Source organism: Vicia villosa, linkage group LG7 (genome assembly GCF_029867415.1).
Source record: "Vicia villosa cultivar HV-30 ecotype Madison, WI linkage group LG7, Vvil1.0, whole genome shotgun sequence".
In the NCBI taxonomy this organism is placed as follows: Eukaryota; Viridiplantae; Streptophyta; class Magnoliopsida; order Fabales; family Fabaceae; genus Vicia; species Vicia villosa.
Genome location: NC_081186.1, coordinates 75,861,093 through 75,888,620, shown reverse-complemented (window position 1 = coordinate 75,888,620; position 27,528 = coordinate 75,861,093). Strand labels below are relative to the sequence as shown.

The 27,528-nt window shown below is 34.7% G+C and overlaps 3 protein-coding genes and 1 non-coding gene across 4 annotated transcripts; 1 reads left to right on the top strand and 3 right to left on the bottom strand.

Annotated features, from left to right (window-relative positions):
- Positions 1-1,038: 1,038 nt before the first annotated feature.
- Positions 1,039-2,976, bottom strand: LOC131619377 (protein neprosin-like). Its single transcript, XM_058890480.1, has 7 exons — positions 2,784-2,976; positions 2,601-2,687; positions 2,327-2,518; positions 2,052-2,216; positions 1,884-1,937; positions 1,549-1,695; positions 1,039-1,410 (listed from the first exon to the last, which is right to left on the bottom strand). Exons 1-7 carry the CDS (start codon positions 2,928-2,930, stop codon positions 1,039-1,041), a joined length of 1,164 nt encoding a protein of 387 aa, XP_058746463.1. The 5' UTR covers positions 2,931-2,976.
- A 6,260-nt stretch (positions 2,977-9,236) lies between these two features.
- On the top strand, positions 9,237-9,740 carry LOC131619376 (uncharacterized). Its single transcript, XM_058890479.1, has one exon. The coding sequence runs from the start codon at positions 9,237-9,239 to the stop codon at positions 9,738-9,740; it is 504 nt and encodes a 167-aa protein (XP_058746462.1).
- Positions 9,741-22,435: 12,695 nt separating this feature from the next.
- On the bottom strand, positions 22,436-23,962 carry LOC131617492 (DNA repair protein RAD4-like). Its single transcript, XM_058888772.1, has 2 exons — positions 23,107-23,962; positions 22,436-22,674 (listed from the first exon to the last, which is right to left on the bottom strand). Exons 1-2 carry the CDS (start codon positions 23,532-23,534, stop codon positions 22,476-22,478), a joined length of 627 nt encoding a protein of 208 aa, XP_058744755.1. The 5' UTR covers positions 23,535-23,962; the 3' UTR covers positions 22,436-22,475.
- Positions 23,963-27,422: 3,460 nt separating this feature from the next.
- Positions 27,423-27,528, bottom strand: LOC131621178 (small nucleolar RNA R71). Its single transcript, XR_009289505.1, has one exon. It is a non-coding gene; the product is annotated as a small nucleolar RNA R71 (small nucleolar RNA).

The window sequence follows — 27,528 nt, the reverse complement described above, 5'->3', positions numbered from 1 at the left end:
TGTATATGCTAATGCGAATGCTTGTATGATGATCCCCTGATTTTATCTCCTTATAATCCATTGAATTTGTTTAAACCATGCAACGACTATGCTTATGCTGACTAGTAATGCTTATGCGTAGAATGCTTTCGAGCGGAACTTCAAGTTATAGTCTCCTTCTGGACCATTAGGTCCTGAACCAATCCTTTGGTACCCTTTGTCCTTTTGAATTGTCTAGGCATTTCGATGTGTGACTTATGTATGATGCTCTAATGATAGGTCGTTGATAACCAATCTTGGATGTTTTAACCAATAGGAAAATTTATATATATATATATATATATATATATATATATATATATATATAGGAGAGATATTCTTACTTTAAGTTACTCCACATCTTGACCATTAATTCTGCTCAATCTAATTGCTAAAAATAATAAGCAATTAAATGTGGAGAGAGAAAATAATACTCATTAATTTAAACCATTAGATTGAGAAGAATTAATGGTCAAAAGTAAGTTTGATAACTTACTCTTGGAGTAAGAATATCCCTCTTTATATATATATATATATATATATATATATATATATATATATATATATATATATATATATATATATATATATATATAAGGGATATTCTTACTTTAAGTTACTCCATATCTTGACCATTAATTTTGCTCAATCTAATTGCTAAATATAATATGCAATTAAATATGGAGAGAGAAAATAATACTCATTAATTTAAACCGTTAGATTGAGAAGAATTAATGGTCAAAAGTAAGTTTGATAAATTACTCTTGGAGTAAGAATATCCCTCTTTATATATATATATATATATATATATATATATATATATATATATATATATATATATATATATATATATATATATATATATATATATATATATATATATATATATATATATATATATATATTCAATTTGTAGATAAATAACATAACTAATAAAAAAATCTAAAAATAAATATATAAATTGATGGAATTAAAATTTTATTTATATTTAAGTTCGGTAATAAGTATTACCAACATGAATTAATCACCACAATTACCCCCTATCCCTCCATATTGGAGAGAAAATCCAACCTCTCGATCTTGTTTTCCATAGTATTCAGCAGAAAAGCAATCAGGTTTATCGAAATATGACTCTGTTAAATACCATTCGGGTCCATAACTTGTTGTGGAGTCATTCTGATGTGAAACATTTATAAAATATGCTGCATGATAATAATTATTATCAGGGAATAATCCAGAACCCATTGGAGGACTAGGAGCACCCGGAGAAGTTGATGTTCTACCACCCCATCCTACTTGACCAGCAGAATACAAGTTTGAGAACAAAGACGGGGGAAAATATCCAAGATTTTCATATTCATTACTTATCCACCAATTTTTTGTTTTAGGATCCTGGAAACCAAAAAAACTACAAAAATGAATATACCATAACATGCCTTTAAACATTGCATATAAAACAACTAATTATAAATTCTTAAAAATACTTGTTTGAAAAATATTAAGTGTAAAATTTAGAGGTATAGAAATAACCTGACTAATAGACATTGTTATTGCTATAATAGGTCCACCATGGATTGATGTATTCGAAAATTGACCACCAAGGTAATTTGTTTGGCTAGTTTGAACAAATCCTGGACATAGTAAATTGAAGCATCCTGTATTCTTGAAGTTGTCTGTCTGTATTTTTCAACATCACCTTATATTGTTTAGAAATAAAACTTTTATTCTTGTAATTAACTTAAAATAAAAATAAATATTAAAAGAAAACATGAAAATAATTGAATATGTTCAAAATTATATGCATAGAAATTTATTAACTCTAATAAATTGTTCAAGAGAAATAAAAAGGTAATGAAAATACTTACCGTCCATACGACATAAAAATGAGTTTCATCGTCGTTGTATAATTGTGGAGCCACCTGACATCAATGCATTACATCAATTTAACAAATCATACAAAATAAGACTTATAATATATATGTTCTCAGGTCATCCCATACTAAATAAAACTTAACAAATCAAATAAAACTTACATGCCATCCCATACCGATATAATTTATGCTCTCAGGTCCATCTCGAACAAACATCACAGAGGAACTTGATTGATCTTTGTTTACCTTAAAATTATAAACACTATTTGTTCCAGCAACTCCATAATAACTCTTTTCATCATCTTCTAATGTGATGACTTCTGCATACTAGAAAATAAATATATATGTTTAACTACTCTGTTACTCTATAGTTGAAACTATTATAAAGTAATTATACATATATAAAAATAAACTTATAAGTACTAATGAAAACTTACATGATTACCATGAAGATTTCCAACCAAACCATTATTAAAATATGATTTTCCTCGAATTAAATCATCCTTTGTTGTTCTCTTAATAGGAACCGTTCCAGTTGGACATTGAGCTTTTTGAAGACCGGATAGAGCCTTAGTTGATGAACTCTTCACACTATTTTTTCTTTTTTTTGTTCGAAAGCTAGGTTTTTCCTATAGTTAATAAAATAAATAAAAATCAAAGAAAATTTAAATTTCTTCAAAGTTTTGTCATTATAATTAATTGAATATATACCTGTAACTTATGATTCATAAGCAAAGGATGATTAAAAGCTGGTTGATTATTAATACCGATGCAATCAATTATGTATCCAAATTTTGTCTATATAAACCATAGTCAAACAAATAAAATTAGCTATGCAGGGATGAAATTTAACCATAAGAAAAGATAACATAATTACACATGAGAGTGAAATACATAAATACTCTTGACAGGAGCCTTATTAAGCAATTTTAGCTCTCTCTCTATTTCTAAATCTTCTTTCAATGTGTTTTGCTTATTATCAAATTGATGGCTAGTAACAAAGGATACCGAACACATGAAAATGAATAGTACATTCATCATCTTTATCTTTACCGAATATAAATGATTTGATGAATCATTGTTTAGTCTTCTTTTCGTTTTATACTCCTTAGGTAATTAAATATGGAAAAAATAAATGAAAAGAATATAGACGTAGACCATAGACGTAGTCACGTAGACCATAGACGTAGAATAGAAAAGAATATTAATGTTATGCTGGCAATATATCTCCCAATTATATCAAAATTTGATTTTTCATATATTTTGTCTATATGTAGATCGGATGGATAAGATTTTCAATTAAAAAAGTCACTTTTTTTAGATAATAAGAAAAATAGTAATAATATTTAAAATCAATTTGAATAACTTGTCTAAGTTCATTGAAATAGTTTTAAATCCATGAATGTTTAAAGTCAAGAGTTTGAATAAAATGTTTAAGTTCATGAATATTAATGAATTATAAATTTTGATTGGTATATTTTCAATTATGTTGATTATTATGCTTAAATATTTTTACTGTCTATTTTTTTATAGCTATGATAGAATGTCATCTCAACTTGTCAACAAAAACTAATATGAAGAAGGGAACTCCCCCACAATATCAAACATGCGACTCCGGCGACGCAACGACTTCGGAGATGTAGTTCTTGGTGACTACTCCGGCATAGCGTGCTCTCTGTAGATCTTCTCTCTGGTTTCCAGGTTCTGAGGGTCCTCCCATTTCTCTTTCTTTATCTTTGGTTTAAACTCCTGGTTCTAGGACCAGGGACCTTGGTGGAGAAGGGGTTTTGGGGCCTTTAGCTCTGACGGAACTCGTTTTCTGTGGGGAGATCTTTGTCACTCGTTACCGCTGCGTCTGGGTTTTTGTTTTTGTTTTGTTTCGTCTGTTTTCCTTGCTTCTGTAGCTCCCTGGGTTTCGTTCTTGTCTGGTGTAGGCAGGGTTTCTGTCTTTGTTTCGGTGTGCGGCTGGGTTCTTGTCTTTCTCTTCGCTGATTCTGAATGAGGAGTGTTTATGGTGGTAGGGAGGAGGTTTGGACGGAGGCCAAGAGAAGGGTGTTCAGGAACTGGGTGCCTATGTGGGATACTTTCCCGTTCAGAAGGTCTCTATCAGGGACTCACCGTGAGGGGCTTTCCTCTTTCTATATCTCTGAATTCCCTGACTTAACCAAGGCCAAGGATCTCTTCGATTTGTTTGGTTGTATAGGTAAGGTAGCGGAAGTGTCGATTGCTCCTAGGAGAAATAAGGTGGGCAAGAGGTTTGGTTTTGCAAGGTTCCTGGAGGTAGAAGATGCGAGGATTTTGGCTATCCGTCTTGATAACGTTATCATCGGGGGTAAGAAGATTCATGCCAATGAACCCAGATTCTCTCGTCAGGTTCCGGTTGTCCGTAAGGCGGAGGGAGTGAGGAGGGGTTTGGGGCCGATTCCAAGGGTTGGCTTGGAGTCGAATAGAGTTGTTTCTTTCAGGACTAATAGGAACGCTGAGGGTCATTGGAATAGGTCGTTTGCGGAGGTTGTTAACAACAAGTTCAAGGGGTCTTCGTTGGAAGAGAGGTGTTTGGTGGAGTTTTCTTCCTCAGCAGATATGGTTGAGAGGTTGAGCAAAGCCTATGTGGGCAGGGTGTCTTTAGCTGGTTCAACACATGGTTTACAAACCAAGTTTGAGATGGAAGGGTATTACAATGTCAAGGTAACTCCTTTAGGTGATCTGTTATGTCTTTTGGAAGAATCTGTGAGTGGCATCATCGATAATTTTATCTGCGAGGGCGAATCTTGGTGGACAAACTGTTTCGAAAGTGTATCTAAATGGAAGGCATGCGACGTTGAGTCAGAGAGACCCGTGTGGATACGTATTTTCGGGGTGCCGGTTCACGCTTGGAAGGCTGATTTTTTCGTTCAGCTAGCGAACAATATTGGGAAATTCCTGTGTATGGACGAATCCACGGCAGCAGGTTCGTGTTTTGCGGTAGCCAGATTGAGGATTTCGGTGCCTATAGATTTTAAATTGATTGAGGCCCTGAAGGTGTCGATCGATGATAAGGAGTTTGTCTTGGCGCTTAGAGAAGAGACTGTTTTCCAACCGGTCAATTGTAGCAAATGTTGTAACTCTGCTTCCTCTTGTGCGGATTCGGCTTCGTCAGCTACGGATGCAGGTTCTATTGATTTATTAGCCGAGTCGGAAGACGAAATTGAAGACTTTCCTAGTCCTAAGGAGACTGCAGTTCTGATTGGTGGTGGGTGCGACACTGTTTTGGCTGGCCCTATTTCGGGGAAGGGTGTGTTACCGGAGCCTAGGTCTGTTCTCGAAGGGAAGTTTTTTGAGAGGGCGTCGGCTGCTGATACCCAGGTTTCTCCTGGCAGTTCGGAAAGGTCGGTTTCTCTAGCTGGTGCTGTGCCAAAGAATTCTGTTTTTTCTCAGGAGGAGTCTTTCTCGGTGTCAAAGATTGTCCCGGATGCTGGGCTTTTGGCAAACACTGGTTCTGTTGTGCAGGATTCTATTGCATCCCCTTCTGTTAACAAGGGAGGTTCCGCGTTGTTGCCGGCAGAAGCGAAGCGCATGGTTCAGGATGGTGTTGTTTGTTCAGACAGTAGGACATTACCGCGAGAGGGAGGATTAGTGGGAACTTTTGATAATGCAGTGTCGGTTGTTAAGGAACGCAAGAGACGGCGCTTGAAGCATTTAAATCTCAAAGGTCTGCCGGTTCTCGGAGGTTCTCTCCATAACAGGTACGTTCGGAAGGCGAATTTTTCCAAAGGAAGAAACTCGGTGGTAGGTGGGCAGCGGGGAGGAAAACAGTTTGCCTCTTTATCAGCGGCTGTAGCGGGTGTTTCATCCTCCAGGAGTGGTTTTGTCATCCCTCCCTCTTTACGGTCTGTCCAAGAGATGGATTTTGTTCACAGGGGCACTTTTTCCCTCGAAGCCGTAAGCGAAAACAGTGATATTAAAAGGAACAATTTGAGGCAATGGAGTCATTTGGACAAGGAAGCCGGTTCTAAGATTTGGAAGGCTATGGGTGATTTGGGGGTGGTGCATAAGGGGAAGGAGGAGGAAATGATAGAGAGGTTAGATTTTTTGGAAGATGTTGCTGTGTTGAGAAAGGGTGGTAGGAAGGAGAAAAAAATCTGTTTACAATGATAATTGGAACCTTAAACGTTAGAGGGGGGTGGCAACGCTTTGAAGAGGAAAAGAACTAGTTCTTTGATTCTCAAAAGCAAAGCGGACATTTTTTTGATACAAGAGACTAAAATTACAAATTTAAAAGATTTTGTGGCGAAGGGGTTTTGGAGATGTAAAGACATTGGTTATTCTTTCTCAAATTCCATAGGTAGATCGGGAGGTATTTTGACATTGTGGAAGGAGCAAGGTTTGGAAGTGATTTCTAGCTTCAAAGGGGAGGGGTATTTGGGTGTAAATTTCCGGAACAATAATAACCTTTTTTATGTTGTCAATGTCTACTCTCCATGTGATTTAGCAAAAAAGAGAATTCTTTGGCGGAAACTCTTGGAGTTGAAAGAGTCTTTCAATGACGGTGAGTGGGTTATAGGCGGAGATTTCAATGCTATTAAGGAGAGTGGCGAGAGGAGAGGTAGAGGGGTGGCGGCTAACTCTTTGGAGCTAAAAGAATTTGCGGATTTCATTGAGGAGTCTAGGTTGGTGGATGTGCCTTGTAAAGGTAAAAAGTTTACTTGGTATAGTGGCGACGGTAAGTCCATGAGTAGAATTGATAGATTCCTTGTTTCGGACAATTTGATTAATGATTGGGGGGTGGTGGGGCAATCGGTGGGGGAGAGAGACGTTTCCGATCATTGCCCTATTTGGTTGGAAGCGGATTTTAACGATTGGGGTCCTAAACCGTTCAAGTTCAACAACGAATGGTTTTCTTGCAATTCTTTTTATGAGTTTGTGGAAAAAGAATGGAAGAATTTCAAGGTGGAAGGTAGAGGGGATTTTGTTTTGAAACAAAAACTCAACCTTCTCAAGTGGAGGCTTAAATGGTGGAATAAAGAGGTTTTTGGTAGAATGGATTTGGATATTCAAGAGGAAGTTAGAAATATTAATCATGGAGATGTCTTGTTGGAAGCGGAGGGGGATGACATCCAACCGGAGATTTTATTTAATAGGAGAGAAGCTACTAGTCGGTTTTGGACAAAATTGCGAATAAAAGAGAATATGTTAGTTCAAAAAGCTAGTTTGAAGTGGCTTAACGAGGGAGATTCTAATAGTGGTTTTTTTCACAAAGTCATGAAGGAGAAGAGAAGATATAATCATATTGGTCCTATTAATTCTTCGGAAGGGATACTTGAGTCGGTTAAGGATATAAAAGATCATGTTTTCCACCATTTTGCAAATAAATTCGAAGAGGAGGAAGAAGTGACCCCATTGTTAGAAGGGATCCATTTTGATAGTATTAGTGAAGAGGAGAAAGGGTGGCTTGAAAGACCTTTCCAAGAAGATGAGATTAATGATGCGTTGAAAGGATGTGGCGGATCTAAAAGTCCGGGGCCGGATGGATTTTCTTTTCTTTTTATCAAAAGGTGTTGGCCATTTTTAAAAGAAGATTTCATGAGGTATTTTGATCATTTCTTTATTGGTGGAGAGTTATCAAAGGCGGTTACCTCCTCGTTTTTGGCCTTAGTTCCTAAATGTTCAAATCCTTTAGGATTGGATGATTATAGGCCGATTTGCTTAGTGGGGTGCATGTACAAAGTAATGGCGAAAATCTTGGCGGGAAGATTGAAACTAGTGTTGAATACTATTATTTCCAATAGTCAAAGCGCTTTCGTCCCGGGTAGGCAATTGCTCGATGGAGTGTTGGTGGCTAATGAAGTGGTAGACTATGCTAGGAAGGAAGGTAATTCTTGTCTTCTTTTCAAAGTTGATTTTGAAAAGGCTTATGATAATGTTTCATGGGAGTTCTTGCGTTTTTTGTTGATTAAAATGGGGTTTGGCCATAAATGGAGGAAATGGATGGAATTATTGGTTTTCAAGAGCGACATGTCGGTGGTGGTTAACGGGAGTCCCACAAAGGAGTTTGTCGTGAAGAGAGGACTTAGACAAGGGGATCCGCTCTCACCTTTTCTTTTTGTGATTGTGGCCGAGGCTCTTTCGAGGTTGGTGCGGAAATCCATTGAAATTGGAGAATATGAAAATGTTTCAATTAAGCGGAGGTGTTGTGTAGATATTCTTCAATTTGCGGACGATACTTTGTTGGTTGGAGAAGGTTCGTGGAAGCATGTTAAGGCTTTGAAGATTGTGTTGAGGGCTTTTGAGTTAGTATCGGGTCTCGGTATCAACTTTCACAAAAGCAAATTGATAGGGATTAACACTTTGCCTAATTTTTTGGAGGCCGCTTCTTTGTATCTCTCTTGCAAGATTGAAGATAGTAATTTTGTTTTTCTTGGAATTCCCATTGGTCACAATCCTCGGAAGGAATCCACTTGGTCCCCCCTCTTGGACAAGATGAGAAAGCGATTGAACGGTTGGAAGAATCGTTATCTTAGCCTTGGAGGTAGGATAACTCTTTTGAAATCTATTTTAAGTTCTTTAACTATTTTCACTATGTCTTTTTACAAAATGCCGGGTAAAGTAGTTAAAGAATTTACCAAGTTGCAAAGTAATTTTTTATGGGGAAGTACGGCGGAGAAGAGATGCATCCATTGGGTAAGTTGGAAAGATGTGACATTACCTTATCTTAATGGCGGTTTAGCCATTAAAGATATCAAAGACTTTAACTTAGCTCTTCTAAATAAATGGAGATGGAGAATTGTTAAGGGTGGGGGCTCTTTATGGAAAGATGTTTTGAAGGCTCGGTATGGTGATGTTAGCATGCATGTTTTATGCGGCGGAGTCATTTTCAAATCTCTATCTTCTTCCACTTGGTGGCGGGATTTACAAAAGGTTAGTAATTGCACTTCTTTTGCTTATGACCCTTTTGTTTCCAATTGTAGTTTTAAAGTGGGAAATGGTTTTTCTACTCCCTTTTGGGAGGTTAGTTGGTTAGATAATTCTCCGGTGAAGGAGGCTTTTCCGGAACTTTTTCATCTTTCTTCTTTGAAAAAAGTTTCTATAGCGGCCATGGGAGGATGGTGTAACGGGGTGTGGAAGTGGGGAGATTTAGGAATCTCGGAGTCGGAAGTGGACTAAGCGGGTTTGTTTGAAAAAGTGGCGGATTTGAGGTCTCGTTTAGAGAATTTCGGGGGATTGAATGATGATAATGACTCCGTTTGTTGGTTACTTGATCCGGAAAAGTGTTATTCGGTTTCGTCGTGCTACCATCGGTTTGCTTCTTTAAGGACGCCTCACGGTCCTTTTAAGAAGCATGAAGACGCTTTGGTGAAGATTTGGACTATGGAGGTCCCTTTTAAGATTAAAGCCTTTGCTTGGAGACTTTTTGTGAATAGGCTTCCTACTAAAGATCTTTTAGAGTTTAGAGGTATTCATTTTTCTACACCTAACTTGAATTGTGTTTTTTGTGATTCGCATTTGGAGAATATGGACCATATGTTTTTCAAATGCGAAGTGATTAAGGTTGTTTGGAAGGAAATTGGTTTGTGGGTGGACTACCCGTGTTGGTGGATGGAAGAATGCAAGCCGTTCTTTATGGAATGGTATCTCAACGGGCGGGTAAAAGGTATCAAGGATGGAAAATTGGGGGTGTTTTGGTTAGCCACTTGTTGGGTTATATGGTTGACAAGAAATGGCCATTGTTTTAGGAACGGCGGTTGGAATATTAACAACATTGTTTGGAATATCAAGATCTTAAGTTGGAGATGGTCTTCTTTCGGCGATATTGCTCACTCCAATTATAACTTTTACGATTTTTGTAAAGATCCTTTGTCTTTTATGTCGTAATTTAATTGGTTTGTAATATCGTTTTTTTGTCGGACTTGTTCCGTTCTTGTGTATCAAGGTTCGAGAACCCTTAGTTCTCGTATAAATGAAATTCTTGCTTACACAAAAAAAAAAAAAAAAAAAAAAAAGAATGTCATCTCATACCAATGTTGGCACTCAATATGAGTAAAGTGATAACTTAGAGTTTGTTTGGCAAGAACAAAAGAATATTTGAATGTTTTATATCAAAAACTTAGTTATTTGAAAAAAAAAAATCAAATTTAGAAAGCACTCTTTTTCTTTTCTTTTTTGGTATTCCACGTCATTATCTTCATTAAAGAAGATTTTAGTTTTGTTTTTTATTTTTTCGCTTTGACACACCAACCTTATTCTATTATTCTATTAGATGTTAAATTTGAATTTATTTTAATTAATTTTTTTTCTTCATAAAACTCCATTTTATTAAATTAAAAATCCATTTTATTAAATAATTAATAAATGGTCGTATCTTATTTATTTTTGAAAACAAGCACATTGATATGCTTGTTTGGAGTAGAAGTTGATTTTATTTAAGGAGTAATTCTATTTCTTTAATTAAATTATTATTCCTTTTATTTTCATTTCTTTTTAAGTTTTATCTTTTTCACTTTTATACATATACTAAAAATTAGTAATAAATTTTATTATTTTTCCAATAATAATTATCTTTTTATTTAAAATATTTTCGTAACTATTTATTAATCAATTGTGAAAGAGAATTTACAAGTTTTAACTATTACCAAAAGACAAAAATTTAAATACAATTGAGTCCAATATATCTTTTTTTGTCTTAAAATAAATCATGATCTTGTTACACTTTACGGTTGGAATCAAACTTATATACAAAAATCATAACTGTGTCTTCCTATCACACACCTTTCTGTTCAACAGCTCATATCACAGTCACACCCACGAAAGGTACAGGATTTTTACAGTTATAAAATATGCATAAATAATTAAATATTCATTGTATATGAATATATTAAATAATGTTTTTTCTATATTTATCGAGAAATAAAAAATGGTGGATATAGCCTCCCAACTCAAGCCTATTATTAAATAGATTAATTAGGTTTACATGGATTTTTTAATTTTTTATTTAGGTACTGTTTTAACTTTTTGGTATTCCTATTTTAAAATTCAGTTTTTTTATCCTTCAATTTTATTTCTTTTGAGATTTCTTGACTTTTACAAGGATAATTGGGATATAAAAATTATTTTTAATTAAATGGATCACTAAGTTAGTTTATTATTTAACAATTTTTATAAAATGAATTAATAAATAATTTTAATTAAGTTTTATAATAATTAATTAATTAAAATATAATTAAATGGCAATGATGACTAAGCTAGTTTATTACAGTAGAAACTCTTTATATTAATACTCGGTAAATTAATAAACTCTCTAAAATGTTAGAAATTCGGTATGATAATCCTAGATAAATTCGAAGAATCGTGTACGTACACTTTTCGAACAAAGTATTTCGGCCCTATTCTTGCACGGGTTCACGAAATCTTTGTGGGGATAATTCTCGAAGAGCAATCTGTTTCTGACAATAGAGAACAAATCAGGAATGTAAAGAGGAAGTATTATTTTTGTGTACCAAAATTGAGGCCAAATGACTCCTTATATAGGAGATCAATAACAGAAAGCGAAAAGACACACCTGTTCATAAAAAACGGTCATGTCTGTTAGGAAAGGGTACAACCGTTGGGAAAAAATTTCCAACGGGGCGCTGCCCCTTGGACCCCGACGGGGAGCTGCCCCGCACCCCGCCAGGGGATACGCCCTTTGGAATCCCGTTTCAATTATTCGTATTCAATTACACGTTTGGCTCGACGAGTGTGCACTCCGCACTACCCTAACTCGTTTCAAACTTAACGCATAATTGCACCGGCCTATAGTAAATCACATTACTACCAAAATACATTTATGATACTAAAATCACCAACATAAAATAATAAATTTGTCCGGTCGCGACTTAGGCCAATGTAACAAATTAAAAAACTCGATAAAATAATAAGATAATAATTTTTCGAGAGATCCCTTTATAATTTTTGGTCCCAAGAAAATCATAAATTAATAATTCATAGAAATTGGAAAAAAATTACACGCTATTGAAATATGATTCAATAATTGTTTGTTTTCCTTTAAGAATACATTGAACACATTTGTTCATTTTATTTACATTTATCGAATTTCAAAAGTCATTATTGATTTCCAATGTATATGAACACAATAGTTACTAATTTATGTTGAGTCTCAAGGTTCGCTGCAACGTAATTCTAAGAGACATAGACAAATTTGCGTTTTTGTTTGGTATGTTAAATATAATTACTTAAAAACTCTTTAAATTAATAATTATTAATTTATCAATAAATTAATAACTCTCTAAATTAATAAATATCTCCGATCCTCATATTATTAATTTAAAGAGTTTATACTGTATTTAACTTTTTTTTATAAAATAAATTAATAATAATTTTAATTAAATTTTATAAAAATTAACTAACTAAAATATCGAAAGCCCAATTTTGACTTTTGAGTCTAAATTTAGTTTTAGCAATATGCCTAATTTTCAATCCACTTAAGCAATATTTAGTACATCAATATGTTTTATAAACTCTTATATTTAGTACATGTTTAATTTGTTTAATTATTATGTGGTGATAGTTAATTTAGTTTATTGTGATTTATTTAATTAAAATGGGAAATAGAGGAATTACAAGAGTTGTTAGTACAATATATTAGGATCATAGAGAAGTCTTAACGCATTGGTTTTGATGATATGATCATGCATCATTCGAGTTGGGTCAAGAGGCATGTTCGTTAGTTCAGAGAGGGGACTAGTGGCTTGTCCCAAACTTAGAGAGGTGGCTTGGAGTTCAGAGACTGGGCTCATGGGTTTAGAGAAGGGACCCGGTTCTTGAGAGAACAAAATGTTGAGTTGATACCACATGCATATGCATCGAGTTGCATAGTTAAGTTACATTACATGAATGTATTGTATGCATAATATATGTTTATGTGTGATTGTTGAATTCAGTATGAGAATGTATCGTACAATGTTGTATGCAATTATTTGTAGAATATGTATGTGTTAATACTCTATCTTGAAGTATGTGCCACTTACTTTATTAATGTGATTTCTCACCCCTTTGTTATCGTTGTGGTCTGGGCTACTCTTTGAAGTATAGATAAGTAGGTAATTGAGTAGTTGCTTAGAATGGAATATGGCGCAATACTGTTCTTCTTTTATTTTTTGTTTGGTATTTTTAAAAATTACGTTGCTCCAATCTGAGCGGGGCGAACACATACTTTCCTTTATTTGGTAAAGTTATTTTATTATGTGATTTAAGTATGCTTTATCTTATAATAATAAGCGCAAGATTTTTAGAGTGTTACAATGGTGGACCTTCAAGAGTCTGGCTGTTTAAATGTTTGAATTTCTATGTCTGTTATTCTGGTTTACACATTATGGATGGTTCGATGTTGAAAATGTGACTCAGTGTTTGTACAAGGTTGGAATGACACAATTGAGAAGTAACCTTTATAGTGTGAAAGTTGTGAATTGTGATATGGGAAGGTGATGATAGACCTCTGAGAGTTAGGTTGTTTAAAATTTGAAATTTTTATGTTTGTTATTCCATTTTACACGTTGTGGATGGTCTAATGTTGAAAATTTGAGTCGGTGTTCGTCCAGGTTGGAAAGAGTCAATTGAGAAGGAAGCTTTCTAGTGTGACACTTCTGAATTGTGATTTGGAAAGGTGATTGTGGACCTCCAAGAGTCTGATTGTTTAAACTTTTGAATTTTTATGTTTATTAGTTTGTTTTACATATTGTGGACGACCCGATGTTGAAAATTTGAGTCGGTGTTTGTCCAAGGTTGAAAATAGATTATTGAGAAGGACCTTTTCTACTGTGATGGTAAAAATTCGGGAGTTTGATTTTTAAAATCTTTGAATTTATTTTTGTGAGTCCACTTTGCAAGTTGTGGACGGTCTATTGTTGAAAATGTGATCCAGTGTTTGTCTAGGTTTGGAAGGAGACTGTTGAGAATGGCATTTTCTAGTGTGACAATTGTAAAGTGCGATGTGGGAAGGTGATGGTGAACCTTTGAGAATATGATTATTTAAAGTTTTGAATTTTTATGTTTCTTAGTACATTTTACTTGTTGTGTACAGTCTGATGTTAAAAATTTGAGTTGGTGTTCGTCCAAGGTTGGAAAGTGTCTGTTGATAAGGGCTCTTTTTAATATGACACTTGTGAATTATGATTTAGAAATATGATGGTGGAATTTTAGAATTCTGATTGTTTAAAATTTTGAATTTCTATGTTTCTTACTCCGTTTTACACTTTCTGGACGACCCAATGTTGAAAATGTGTCGATGTTGGTCTAGGGTTGAAAAAAGACAATTTAGAAAGACCATTTCTAGTATGACAGTTGTGAATTATGATCTGGTAAGGAAATGATGGACCTTAAAGTGTCTGATTGGTTAAAGTTTTGAATTGGCATTTTTGTTAGTCTGTTTTACACGTTATGGATAACCCATCATTGAAAATTCATGTCAGTGTTTGTCTAGTCTAGGAAAGAGTCAGTTGAGAATGACCATTTCCTTAAATCTCTTATGAACTGTGATTTCGCAAGGTGATTGTGGACCTCTAATAGTTAAATTTTTAAATTTCTATGTTTGCTAGTTTCTTTTACACGTTGTGGAAGATTTGATGTTGAAAATTCGAGTCGGTGTTTGTCTTGGGTTAGAAAGAGTCAGTTGAAAATAACTCTTTCTAGTGCGGCTCTTATGAATTGAGATATGGGAAGGTGATGGTGGACCTCCAACTGTCTGACTGTTTAAACTTTTGAATTTCTATATTTGCTATTCCATTTTACACGTATTAGATGACCCGATGTTGAAAATTCAAGTTGATGTTCGTCCATTATAATTACTACTATCTACTATTTGTTGATGCTTCTAATTCATTTCTACTATTTTAAGAGAAAATAAACCATTACAAAAACAAGCAAAGAAATCATCATATATAATAGTGCTGCTGCCAATTTTTTCATCAAGGTCAACAAAAGCCAAATGACTTTTGCTTTTACTTTAAGAGGAGATAAGAATAATGGTTTCTGCATAATGAAGGCAAATATAAAACTGATTAGACTTTAACTATGTAACACCAATAGGATAATTCCAAATAGAAATTATATTAAAAAGTTTATAAGTCAGTAATTAGATATACTTAGTTTTCTGTTTTAAAAATGGTATTGCTTTTTGCAAAGGATAGTATCAATATTAAACAACCAGTGAGCCCTATCAATATCGCCACACTTGGCATACAAATCAGTCACAACGTTCCAAACAAAAGTAATTTTCTCAAACTCACCAACCACAACTCTCCCATGAACCCGTCTTCTTGCATTCTCACAAAAAAATTCAATGCTTTACTCGAAAGCGGATAACTTGCAAAGACTGAGTACGCCGAAACCCGATACAACATTTGATCAAAGACTGCATTCAAATCCTGATAGAGAGTTAATATAGTATTTAGTATTTTATATTAGTTGTTGTTTTTGTAATAACTCTAGAATGTTCTTAGGATCTTTAAATGTGTTGAATTGAGATTTAATTAGTATGGGCCTTTAGAGTATTATCCATTATTACTATTATAAATATATATATATATATATATATATATATATATATATATATATATATATATATATATATATATATATATATATATATATAGTGTCTTTGACACTTGAAAATGAATCAATGAAATCAAAGTTATCTTTTAATTCTATTTTCTTAGTTTGTTTACTTGTTTCTCCTTAGTTTTGTAAGCCTTGTTAGGGTTAGCATTTTGCATCCTAACAATTGGTGCTTTCATCATGTACTCAAATCCTCCTATGGATTATCATTTTCATACACATTCATAACATTCATGGAGTATTCCTCCTACCTATCCCACAAACCTCTCCTTTACATTCTCTACCACACCTTCATTTCCATCTTTTCCATGGGAACTTTTTACATCATGCTACTCTTGTGTTGGATCATCATCACCAAATTTGTATCCAAATCATGGATATTCACCACATCCACCTAACCCTAACCCATATTCAACCTACTCATCATCTCCTTATTCATATGACTACAATACTTATCATCAACAACTCTAACCAACAAACACATCTTGTCATCAATATCAAACTCGTTCTAAAAATAGAAGAGATTTTGGTAAGAATCTCCAAGTCACTCCTCCCTCTTTTAAGAAAAACTCAAAAAAAAGTTCACAAAAACCACAAAGTCAACATTTCATTTCGTCAGTGAGACTAGGCGTAGGGAAAAACCTAACATCAACACACCTCACCAGACCCCAAAACGACCGCAAAAATGGCCGTTTCAAGCCTCCACCACATCTTCACCTTCGAGTTCCGTTCCGATCACGATTTCTCCTCTCTCCCATCACCAAATCCGCACCCTATTCTTGCCCCATATCAAAACCCACCAAAAATCTTTTGCCACACTGGTCTCAAAGACCTCTGATATCATCGATGGCCACAACATCAATGGCAACGTCGTCGTTGATGGACAACCAGATAATGGATCTGAGTCTCTCTCATGGATCTCCCGCTCCTTCCACCAACGATTTCAGCGTTCCTAGATACGGTCTTCAACCGATTTGTTCAGTCCCTGATTCTTCCCCCAATTTCGGTTCTTCGTTTGCGAAAAATTGGAACTCCGATTTCACCCTTGACCAACTGAGAAATCTCGACCAGGAAATTGAAGCTCTCGTCGTTAAGACTCCTCAATCATCGACAAAACCGATTTGCGCATTGATCCCTTCGACTTTGTCGAATCTCGACCATCATCATCCATTTGTTCGAAGGAATGCTTCTTCTACATCTCCTGTTGTTTCTGCTCTCATTGAATCCGATGCTACTTGTGTTGGAACTACAGTTTTTGGCAAATTGGCTTATGGAATTAGTGGCGAAAATCCGCATTTCGGAACACCCACAAATCCTGTTGTTCCTAATCGTGTACCGGTTGACTCCTCTAGTGGTGTTGTAGTAGGTTTTGCTGCTAATTTTGTTGATTTCTCTATGGGCGTTGATACTTCTAGAGGCGTGAGAGTACCTGCTGGATTTTGTGGGACACTGGGATTTCGATCTTCACTTGGTGTTGTTCCTCATTTGGGAATCATACCCGAATGCATGTGTGTGAATGGTAAGCCTCTTTCTTATGAAGAACTGTTTATCTTGCAAAACTGTCCAAATCCTTCAAAGAAGCTTAAGCCAGGAAAGTATTGGTATGATAAAGTATCTAGATTTTTGGGGAAGGAAGGACATAAGCATTCCAGTATACTTAGTGCTCATCTGGATACCGCAAGTCTCATTTAGCCTGATGTTAGCAATGGAAACATACAGGTTTTTATGAATGGTCGAGAAATAACAAAAATGGAGATGGTAGGTCATACTGCAATTGTTTATTCAATTGATTCACATGCATAAAGACTTATTGTCAGTGGCAGTGAAGACTGTTTTGCTTATAGGTTCATTTCTGAGCTAGGCAGCTTCCCTGTTCCTGGTGTAAAGGATGATGCTCAAAAGCTTATAGCCATTACTAGTCATATGAATGACATCTCAGGTGATGAGAAAATAGATGATATAAATCCAAAACTTTTGCAACAATTTGCGTTTGAGACTAAGGCTGTACTAAACCCTATGGCTGCCATGTTTGGTGGAATTGTTGGACAAGAGGTTGTCAAAGCATGCTCTGGGAAGTTTCATCCACTTTGTCAATTTTTTGATTCTATGGAATCACTTCCTTTTGAACCACGGGACTCTGATGATTTCAGACCAGTTAATAGTCATTATGATGCACAAATTTCAGTTTTTGGACGGAAGTTACAAAAAAAAATTAGAGGATTCTCAAGTGTTTGTTGTTGGCTCTGGTGATTTGGGGTGTGAGTGTTTGAAAAGTCTTGCTCTTGTGGATGAACTTAGGGCTTATGATTGTGATAATATTAATCATTATATGGAAAAGTATGAGGAGGAGTTTAAGGGGTTCTTGAATGATTTGAAACTTGTTGTGTGGACTGTGTTGGGGAATGTATCATAGTCGACTAGTCGTGATCAACTTGACATCACAACTATCATGTTTTTTACCACAATTAGCACCAGTGTTCACCACAATTTGTTTGCTGCCGATTGGATTATACCGCAGATTTTTCATGGAATTGTGATCCCTAATGTGAGGCTGAAGGAAGATGATGAGGAGCTGTTTGAGATAAATCTTATTGAGTATATTATGAGGGATATGGAAGGCAGTCACGTTGATCCACGCAGGAGGATTGCTGGTCTGCTACTTAAGGGAATTGCCACACATTATGGAGATGCTGTAAGAAACATCATTTCTGGGCAAATACAGAGTTTGTTAAGTTCCTTGGCTGCGAACCCGGCAAGGAATTGGAAGGACAAGGCTTGTGCAATATACTTGGTAGTCTCTATTTCAACCAAGAAGGATGAAACCAGATATATTTCTCCAGATCTTATAAATGTTCAAATTTTTTTTTGAATTTATGATTGTCCCTGAGCTGCAAAGTCAGGATGTGAATGGTAATCCAATGCCTAAGGAACTCAACGTATACGAGACCGTACATGAGGATGATATAAATAAACTTTTTGATGTACATGTGCATATTGACACTTATGTTCCTCCTCAATTCGGTATCCGCGAAAATGGCGAACATTTGGATGTTGGGGGCTATGGGAGGAACACTGCAGCTGCTAAATATTCAAATTGGGTGCTTCTTCCTGAAGACAAATATAACAAGACTAGTTTTGAATTGGAGATAATGGTGGAAGAGGCTAAGGATTCCGAGGATGAGGCTGAAGATTCCAAGTTGGGGCAATTAGGGGGAAGGAATATAAGCAAAAGTAGGTGTGATGGAATCAAGTTTGTTTGTGTTGAAGGTTCTGGAAAAGAATCAGTGGTTATTTAGTTTCACTATGGAGAAGAAGGTGTGAATGTGCATCAAACTAGCTTTATCATCAAATTAGAAGCACTCTCAATTAATAAAGAATTGGTTCACAACAACTATTTCTATCAGCTAGATACATCCAATCCTTATATTAACAAGTTCCTTGATGCTCTTAAAAGCAAAATAGAAAACTTCATTCCGCCACCCCCACCAAAACCTCCGGATTCTAAACCGCACATCGATACACTTAATTCACTAAAGTTCAAAGCAGAAGTGATTGGTAGAGTTACTGATAAAAGCGAAAATCATATTGCAATCTCTATTATTATCCAAATCTAGAACCTTGAGGACAAGGTTCAATGTGAACCGGGCGACAATGATAGAGAGTTAATATAGTATTTAATAGTTTATATTAGTTGTTGTTTTTGTAATAACTCTAGAATGTTCTTAGGATCTTTAAATGTGTTGAATTGGGATTTAATTAGTATGGGTCTTTAGAGTATTATCCATTAGTATTATATATATATATATATATATATATATATATATATATATATATATATATATATATATTGTCTTTGACACTTGAAAATGAATCAATGAAATCAAAGTTATCTTTTAATTCTATTTTCTTAGTTTGTTTGTTTACTTGTTTCTCCTTAGTTTTGTAAGCCTATTAAGGGTTAGCATTTTGCATCCTAACAAATCCTCAACCAAACCCACCTAGGCATAAGCAGAAAGCAATGTATTTCAAGAATAAATATCCCTCTTAGGCATTTTATCAAACAGTTGCTGAGCATATGAGAGTTTTCCACATTTGACATATATATGAAGAAATTGGTTATGGATGAAGGAATCTGTAGGTTGAAAAAGTTGAAGTTCCATGTGAGACCGTAATCTCTTGGCTTGATTCATTGAATTAATGTAATACTTGACAAATTGACATAAATAAGATTATTTCTTTAATAAAAAGAGAAAAATAAAACGTAAAATCAAATTATTTCCTCCACACATTACATACAAATTATCTAAATAAATGTATGGCTTTCCAGATTCTATTTAGCTATATTATGTTTTTGTTTTCCATATGGCTAAACTTTGTTTTCTTCATTCTCCCTAAACATTCAATTATGAGATAACCACACTTTGATTTCCATTTTTTAATACATAAATATCGGCATCTTTCACTATGCCGTTTCAAGAGATAAACTCTAATTGTCATACAAGCTCTGCTCCGTCTATAAAACTCTCAATAATGGACCACTCAATCTGCATATTAACGGATATATATCAAATTAGCTTGTACATTATGATAGAACAAAAATGAACCAATATCTTAAAAGAAACTAAAGAGATGCAACAGAAAGGATGTGACATTGTTCAGTTTGCAACTTGTTCGCAATGTGTTGGACAAAAGTTCACAACCAATATCTTTCTTCATTTTTTCTGGGTTTTCTTAGAGGAGGTTAAAACCCCCACAATCTCAATCATTTTTAATTTTTGCCAAACTATCTTCCACATGGCGTGACACGTAAGCTTTTATTAGTGGAAACTAATGGGAGAGACTAAATTTAGGGATGGAAAAATTTAGGGGGTCATTTGTAGGGATGGACTAAATTTGAAAGAAAAATTTAGAGGAACTAAAATTGAATTCTTCTATATTTATAGGGACTAAAAACTTATTTAACCCTAAAGTTTAACATCGATAACTGTTATGACATACATAAATAATAAAATATTACATAGATAATTGTTAATGTAAACCGACAACACTATTTGTAACACCTTAAAAAACCCCGTGCTTATTATTATAAAATAAAGCATGCCAAGAATACATATATACACTTAAGATGTTACTCGAGATCAAACTTATTTGCTCTATAACACATAATTTCATAAACAAGACATTCAACACATGTCATTTTATTATTATCATTAATGTATTTTGTACTTTTTTAAATTTTAATCTACTTTTTTTTATTATGATTAATGTATTTGGTACTTGTTTATTTATTTATATTATTTTTCCAAACTAAAAAAATAGTTAAAAGTAAAAGGTAAAAAAAATTATATAAAAAATTTGAAGAACAAAAAATAGGGGAGGTGTTGTCGCCAGTGGGAGGGTGGCGACAACACCTGTTTTATGAACGTCTTCGCCAATGGGCCTGGCGACTCCTTTGCAATTTAAGTGTTGTCGCCACCCCCTGTCGACAACGTGTTTTTTTAGCAAAAAAGTGGTCATTTGTGTAATTAGTTTGAAATATTGATTATTTCTGATTATTCAAAAAAAAAAATCTTTTTTCTATTCTCGATCTCTCTTTTCAAGAAAATACAACATAGGAAAAAGAACACTAATTGAGACTTGGTTTTAGAACTTATTTTGTTATATGTTAATTGTTATAGGATTAACAAAATGTAAAGTTTTAAAGGTAATGATTAAAATATTCTTTGGTAAATTATTACATAAAAATTAGAGGACTGATAAAAGTGAATTAGTGATTCTATTTCATTAAAGTACAAATCTATACATTAATTCTTAATAAAATATATGTGAATAACTAGCATGAAAAAAACCTAAGAATGGAGAAAAAAAAACATGGACTTTCATTTTTTAGATTGTAAACATGTCTACATTCTTTTGTAGCAAAAACTAGTGTTTGTCATAGTTTTGATCAGATATATCACATTATATCTTACATCTAATCCTAAGTCTCTAATTGAACAATGATTATGAGTTTTAGAGACAACAAAACTAGGGGAAAAGACTCCAAAAATCATGAACATGAAGGTATTTCATTTAAATTTATAATTCTTCTACTTGAACAGAAAATCCACATTGGCATCGCTTTGTCAGTAAAAAAGCAGATTTGAACTACAATAGGTACCTCTGAAATTTTCCTATATTCTCAAAAAACAAGCAAATATAATTTTGTTCAAATCTGCACTTCTGCATTGTCCAGTTAGTTCATATGCATGTATTTTTAACACATTGCAGCAAGTGATGCCAACAAGCCTAAGCTCAGGCTATATCAACTTCATTCGCTTAACTCAAAACCCATGAATCTTTTCACTAAATCTTTTCCTTTCATACTTCAATAGTATTTTTATGTTTTTATACAAAAATATTGCGTGTAGCTTTGCACAGCCACAGAACAAAGATTGGGAGTTTGAAGTGTTGTTTTAAAAATTGGAAATGTGATATAAGGTTTGAGCTTAAAGAATCTAGTTTCAATCATTGCCTTGGCTGTGGAATTGTTATGGCCTTTTCAACTGCAACCTCATTGTCTACAGAACAAGGTAACTCGGAACAAATATAGTATTCATCAGAACAGTTGTGCACTGGTCCCTTGAGAACATGTAGGTGGTGCAACAAAATCTACCTTTCGAGACCCAAATCTAAAGAATGTCTAACTAACATATATTGTCTCGGTGTGCAAATCACATGGGACGCCTTGTCTATTTAAGAAGTTTCCAAAGGTAAACAGTTGAACACTGTCTCTCAAACCTATACCTTCACTCTACATTAAGAGTACTCATAGAATGTAAACACAATACCTTAGGAACTATCCCATTCACTGCATGAAGAAGATTTAATGGTTCTAGTTGCCACTTTCCCATAATGTCACTATTATATATAATATCTATCATCATGTTGGCTAAAGTTACTTTTGAAAATACCTGCTGGTTGGTTGGAAGAGGCTCAGTGAATGCCCTGGTTTCTAATTCAATATCCCTCAAGAGAGCTCCTTGTAGGAAGAAAAGAATCATTCATGTTGGCTTCGGTTGAAGTGAATTGGCTTGTTCTCGAATGAACCACACCTCCAGTTGCTCCAGACTCTAAGTTTCTCAGTGGTGCCAACACTGAATCCCACCATATTGAATTAACTCGTTGTGATGAAATTTTATGCCACCTCATACAGTACCTAATGTGTCAATATGAACTAGCACCTTCAGGCAACGAAATGTAACTTTACAGCCTTATGGACGCTAAAAATTAGCATGCATGGAGAGTCGAGTAGGGCTAAAACAATACAGAACATCAATTAGAAAATATATATCGTTAAAAAGGAAAAGTGTGGTACATATAGAAATCCGTAATACTTGTTCATGTCAAACATTCCCATGTGCTGCCTTTCTGTTAGTGGTCAATAATGTTTTCAATGGGATTTTGTGACAGAATTGCATGTTATTCTAAAAATATGAGAAATTTCCATACATGTACAAATAAAGTGGCAACTTAAGCAGTAAACAAGCAAGTGTTTACACAAAGCTATCAAGAAATTGACTAGTGTTAACGAAGTTACAAACCATCATTGCATTCATGCTGAACATATACAAAGTAGAAAATATCAAACCTGCGGGTCACGTCTTTGGCCCCCTGCCCAGCAAAAGCAACAACATCTCTCATTGATCCAACTGCTGTAGAAATTAGTTGGGGAGAGGTTGAAGATTCTTCATCTATAACTCTTTTTATTCTTTTTGATGGACAAGAAAAATTTGATGAATCAATATTTTCACCAGACTCTTCTTTACTCTTAGAATATTCAACTGCTGTAGTAGAAAGAGCCATTTCCATCTGCATCTCAAATTCAAGATCCCCTTTCCTCTTTGGTTTATGAGATTTGTCAGTTATATGTGATTCAGGGTCATTGACTTGCGCCTTAGAAGTTGGGAGGTTTGCCACCGTATGATTCAAATCTTCAGCAACAGATGGATCTTTAGACTGATCCATATCGCTCGGTGCAATTCGTTTCTTACTTTTCCGTGAATGACCAAGAGACATAGTTTCTCTCTCTTACAAGACAGTGATTTTTTAGGTGACTTGAAATCCAACTTTTGCTTAGATACCATTGGTGTTGAAGTATTAAATATTCCCTTACTGGTTTAAGAGGTGAAACATCCAAAATGGAGACAAACCTGAAATATGCCTTCAATAAGAAAACTCCATATATTTGCATATTTTCTACCAAACCTTATAGTAGGAATATTTTGTTTTATCTCTTCAATAAAACTAGGCTTCTGACTTGGCTATGTACCTCTTGAATTAGAACTTTATTATTCTACAAAATTTTCACCATGAAGATCAAAATATAATTGTTTTATTATTATTATCTTTCCGTTTTAGATTCCTTTCATCACATACAACATCACTGTTTGAACATTATACTCACATCCCAAATAATAAAATGTGAAATCCTGCAAGTGGTTAAAACTTACAAGATCTGAGAGGAAACGAGAGTGAAGAATTCATGTAAAGCCCGTTTTGGAAGGGCTGCTTCATTCATTTGAAATTCAAAAATATAAATTATATAATAACATGGAATTTCCAATGAAACTGAAAAGTTGATATTAGCATTGCTATTGAATTATTGAATATACAAGATAATACTTTAGTTGGTTTCATAAAATTCATATATTATGGTTTCATTATACAAATAGAAGATAACAAATAACTGCATAATTGTCGTATCCCAAATTTGATTTATTTCTATTGCAGCTTGTCAGAGTTACTAATATTCAACCGCATCCTTTCTAGTTGCAGATCTCTTAGCGCGAATGCGCATGAAACAACAGATTGTGAAAAGCACAATCACGATAATCGTGATTGTGACAAAAATGATGATCAACTCATAATGATTTTTTTTGTCTGTTCTCTTGAAAACTTCCTCATGTGTCTTGGGCGCAACGGCTGGAGGTGAAGAAGAAGACATTGCTTCGAATGTGTAAAAGAATCTGCTTTCTCTCTAGGGCTGGGTGTGTTGTATGAAATGAGGGTGAAGGAGCTTAAATTGAATGACTTGAGTAATAAGAAATGAGGGTGAAGGAGGAGCTTAAATAGAATGACTTGAGTAATAAGAAATGAGGGTGAAGGAGGAGCTTAAATAGAATGACTTGAGTAATAAGAAATGAGGGTGAAGGAGGAGCTTAAATAGAATGACTTGAGTAATAAGGTTTTCGAATCTGCTTTCTTAATAGTCATCTTCTTCAGAAATGGAAAGAGGGAAGTGAAACACGTCGTCGCCGCCCAAAATTATTAATAAGGGCAGATAAAATAATTTTATTTCAAAACTTAATTTAAAATTAAAGAAAATAATTTGAGAAACTAATTAAAATGGGTGGATATTATTTTAAATTACATTCGCTGTGGGTTGTTAAGAATTTAATTAAAATATATAGATGGTTTAAAGAATGATTTATAATCCATGCTCCAACGATTTATATCATTTTCGTTAATTCACACATACGACAACATACACTTTCATGTTATGGGACTGACTCGACTATATACATGGTGCCAATAGGGCATAAGTCCTCTTCAAAATTCCAGATAATAGGAAATAACAAGGCATAAACCTTCAACAAGAGGGCATAAGCCCTCAACATTTTACCAATCCATGCCAACAATAAGGCATAAGCCTTCAACCATGAATGCGTTCGACTACAACAATGCTACAACGAGTTTATACAATTTCAGAGCGCAGACCCTCGATGTTATTTTCTGCCATTTTAGGCCAACAACAACAATAACTTCATTGCAGTATATTATGCAATTTACAGAATCATCGTCTCTATAACGTCATCGTTAGTTATAACACAATCATCATATTTCATAGAACACTGATGATAACACCGAATCACACTGTGTTTTTGACTCGAATATCACATGTTTTATGTAGTTTTTTATTATTGTTTTCTCGTATTATGCCTGTATTTCCTTTGTTTTCATGTTCTATGTCCTTTTGGTGCCCTTCATGAAGAAACGAGCAAAAATGCCAGATAAATCGGATTTTCCAGACAAAATTGCACACATGGCGTCCAGCTCCGCGTCAGCTGAAGGAGACGCGATGACGTGGCCCACTTCACTCAGTGCCCAACTGCCACGGCCGCCACGATTTGCCTATCTACACACTCCGCGCCCGCGGAGGGGGTTCTGCGCCCGTGTCCTTCATGTTTTGGTTCCAGCTCAAAAGGAGTTAAGGGGGCAGCCTGGTCTTTACGCAACTTCCAGAACTTCTATAAATAGGAAGTTCACTTTATTTTCGTTTTTCATCCAAGCTTAGTTACTACTTAAGCCATATACCATTAGTATCTGTAAAGTGACAGTGCCTTCACATCGAAGAGCTGTTGCGATGTAGATTGAGTTTGTAACCGGGGTTTGAGCACTTTGGTTGAAGTTCATCATACCGCATTTTCATTTCCGCATTTACTTTCCTTGTACCAGAACCAAAGACTCCCGTTGGAGCAGGTTTCTTATTTAATCACTTTTATTTTATTTACTTTCTTGCTCTTATCATAGCATACACATTTTATAGGCTCGCACATCCGCTTTACTTTATTTACTTTCTTGCTCTTATCATAGCCTACACGTTTTATAGGCTCGCATTTATTTCCATGTCTGACTAATTTTATAAAGGTTAGAATGTAAGGATCGTTGTCACAATCGTGTTCCAAATGTTATACTTAAGATTAAACTTGATTAGTTTTTAACCAAACAAAAGGGGCGAAAGCGTTTGTTTGGTTAATTAGGAATCTTTGACATATTTTTAGAAACGTTTTGAAACTATTTTCGGACACGTTTATGAGTTTGAAATCCGATTCTTGGCCAAAAGCCAAGAATCTCTTTAAGTTAAATTTTTCAAGTTAAAACCACGTTTATACTAAGTCAAGTAATTAATTTCTTAAAAATAGGTTTATTACTTTAACGCAATGTGCACTGTTCATATGTGACAAATGAATGGGTAGGCTTAAATATTAAACTCGGTTCTTAGTATGCGAAAGCGACAAGTTCCCGTTAAATTATTTCTTTCTATAAGTAGAAAATATTGCCCCATAAGTAATTCCATCTATGTGTAACTGGAAAGTTGTCTAATATACGTGAATTACATTCGAACCTGTTGCTTTTATCTTCACTTTTAATATCTATTTATTTTTCTGCACTGCACTCATATCACATATTCTCATATGCCTTAGATAAGCACCTTAACAATAGAGTTGATAGATTGACGACTTGGTCTCTGTGGTTCGATAATCTTATATATTACTTTGATAGGCTATGCACTTGCAGTTTAATTTTAGACTCTATAAGCAGACCCATCAATTTTTTAGCGCCGTTGCCGGGGACCAAACTTTGCCAAATTTCATACCCTATTGTTATCCCGTTTAGACTAAGGCTATATTTAGCCGGTAAATGCGTAGAAATCGTAGCACAGGTAACCTAACAGATCCTTTAGTAGAACCTGAACGTTACGCTCGAGCACGCCTTTTTATACGCAAGTTAAAGAAAGCTATCGCCAAGGACCGTAACCAAAGACCACTTAAGGAATTTGCCCAACCATCTAACGAGAAGCCTAGTTCTAGTATAGTAAACCCATCTATAACAACTAATAATTTTGAACTAAAGCCCTCACTATTACAATTAGTACAACAAAACTAATTCGCCGGTCTCGATACCGAGAACACGAATCAACACCTAAATTTTTTTATTCAGTTAGGCGACACCTTGAAGGAAAATGGTGCCACACCCGAAGCTATTCGGTTGAGACTATTCCCTTTTTCCCTTAGAGGTAAGACACACGACTGGTTAGATTCCTTCCCTCCCAACTCAATAACAACTTGGGAAGACCTTAGGAGAGTATTCCTTGCTAGGTATTTTCCCTCAAATAAGACAGTTGTCCTTAGAAACCTGATCACTAGGTTCTCTCAAAACCAAGGTGAATCACTTTTCAAAGCCTGGGAGAGATATAAAAACTTTTAAAAGCTTGTCCGCAACATGGCCT

What these genes read in the sequence shown, in the direction of transcription:
- LOC131619376 (XM_058890479.1), top strand. Translation starts at nt 9,237, where the DNA reads ATGGAGGTCCCTTTTAAGATTAAAGCCTTTGCTTGGAGACTTTTTGTG.
- LOC131619377 (XM_058890480.1), bottom strand. Translation starts at nt 2,930, where the DNA reads ATGATGAATGTACTATTCATTTTCATGTGTTCGGTATCCTTTGTTACT. An exon ending in CTCCTGTCAAGAGTATTTAT is followed by an intron (nt 2,688 to 2,783) that starts GTATTTCACTCT and finishes TGGTTTATATAG; the next exon opens with ACAAAATTTGGATACATAAT. An exon ending in GAAATCTTCATGGTAATCAT is followed by an intron (nt 2,217 to 2,326) that starts GTAAGTTTTCAT and finishes TTTATTTTCTAG; the next exon opens with TATGCAGAAGTCATCACATT.
- LOC131617492 (XM_058888772.1), bottom strand. Translation starts at nt 23,534, where the DNA reads ATGTCTCTTGGTCATTCACGGAAAAGTAAGAAACGAATTGCACCGAGC. An exon ending in GCCAAAGACGTGACCCGCAG is followed by an intron (nt 22,675 to 23,106) that starts GTTTGATATTTT and finishes TTGACACATTAG; the next exon opens with GTACTGTATGAGGTGGCATA.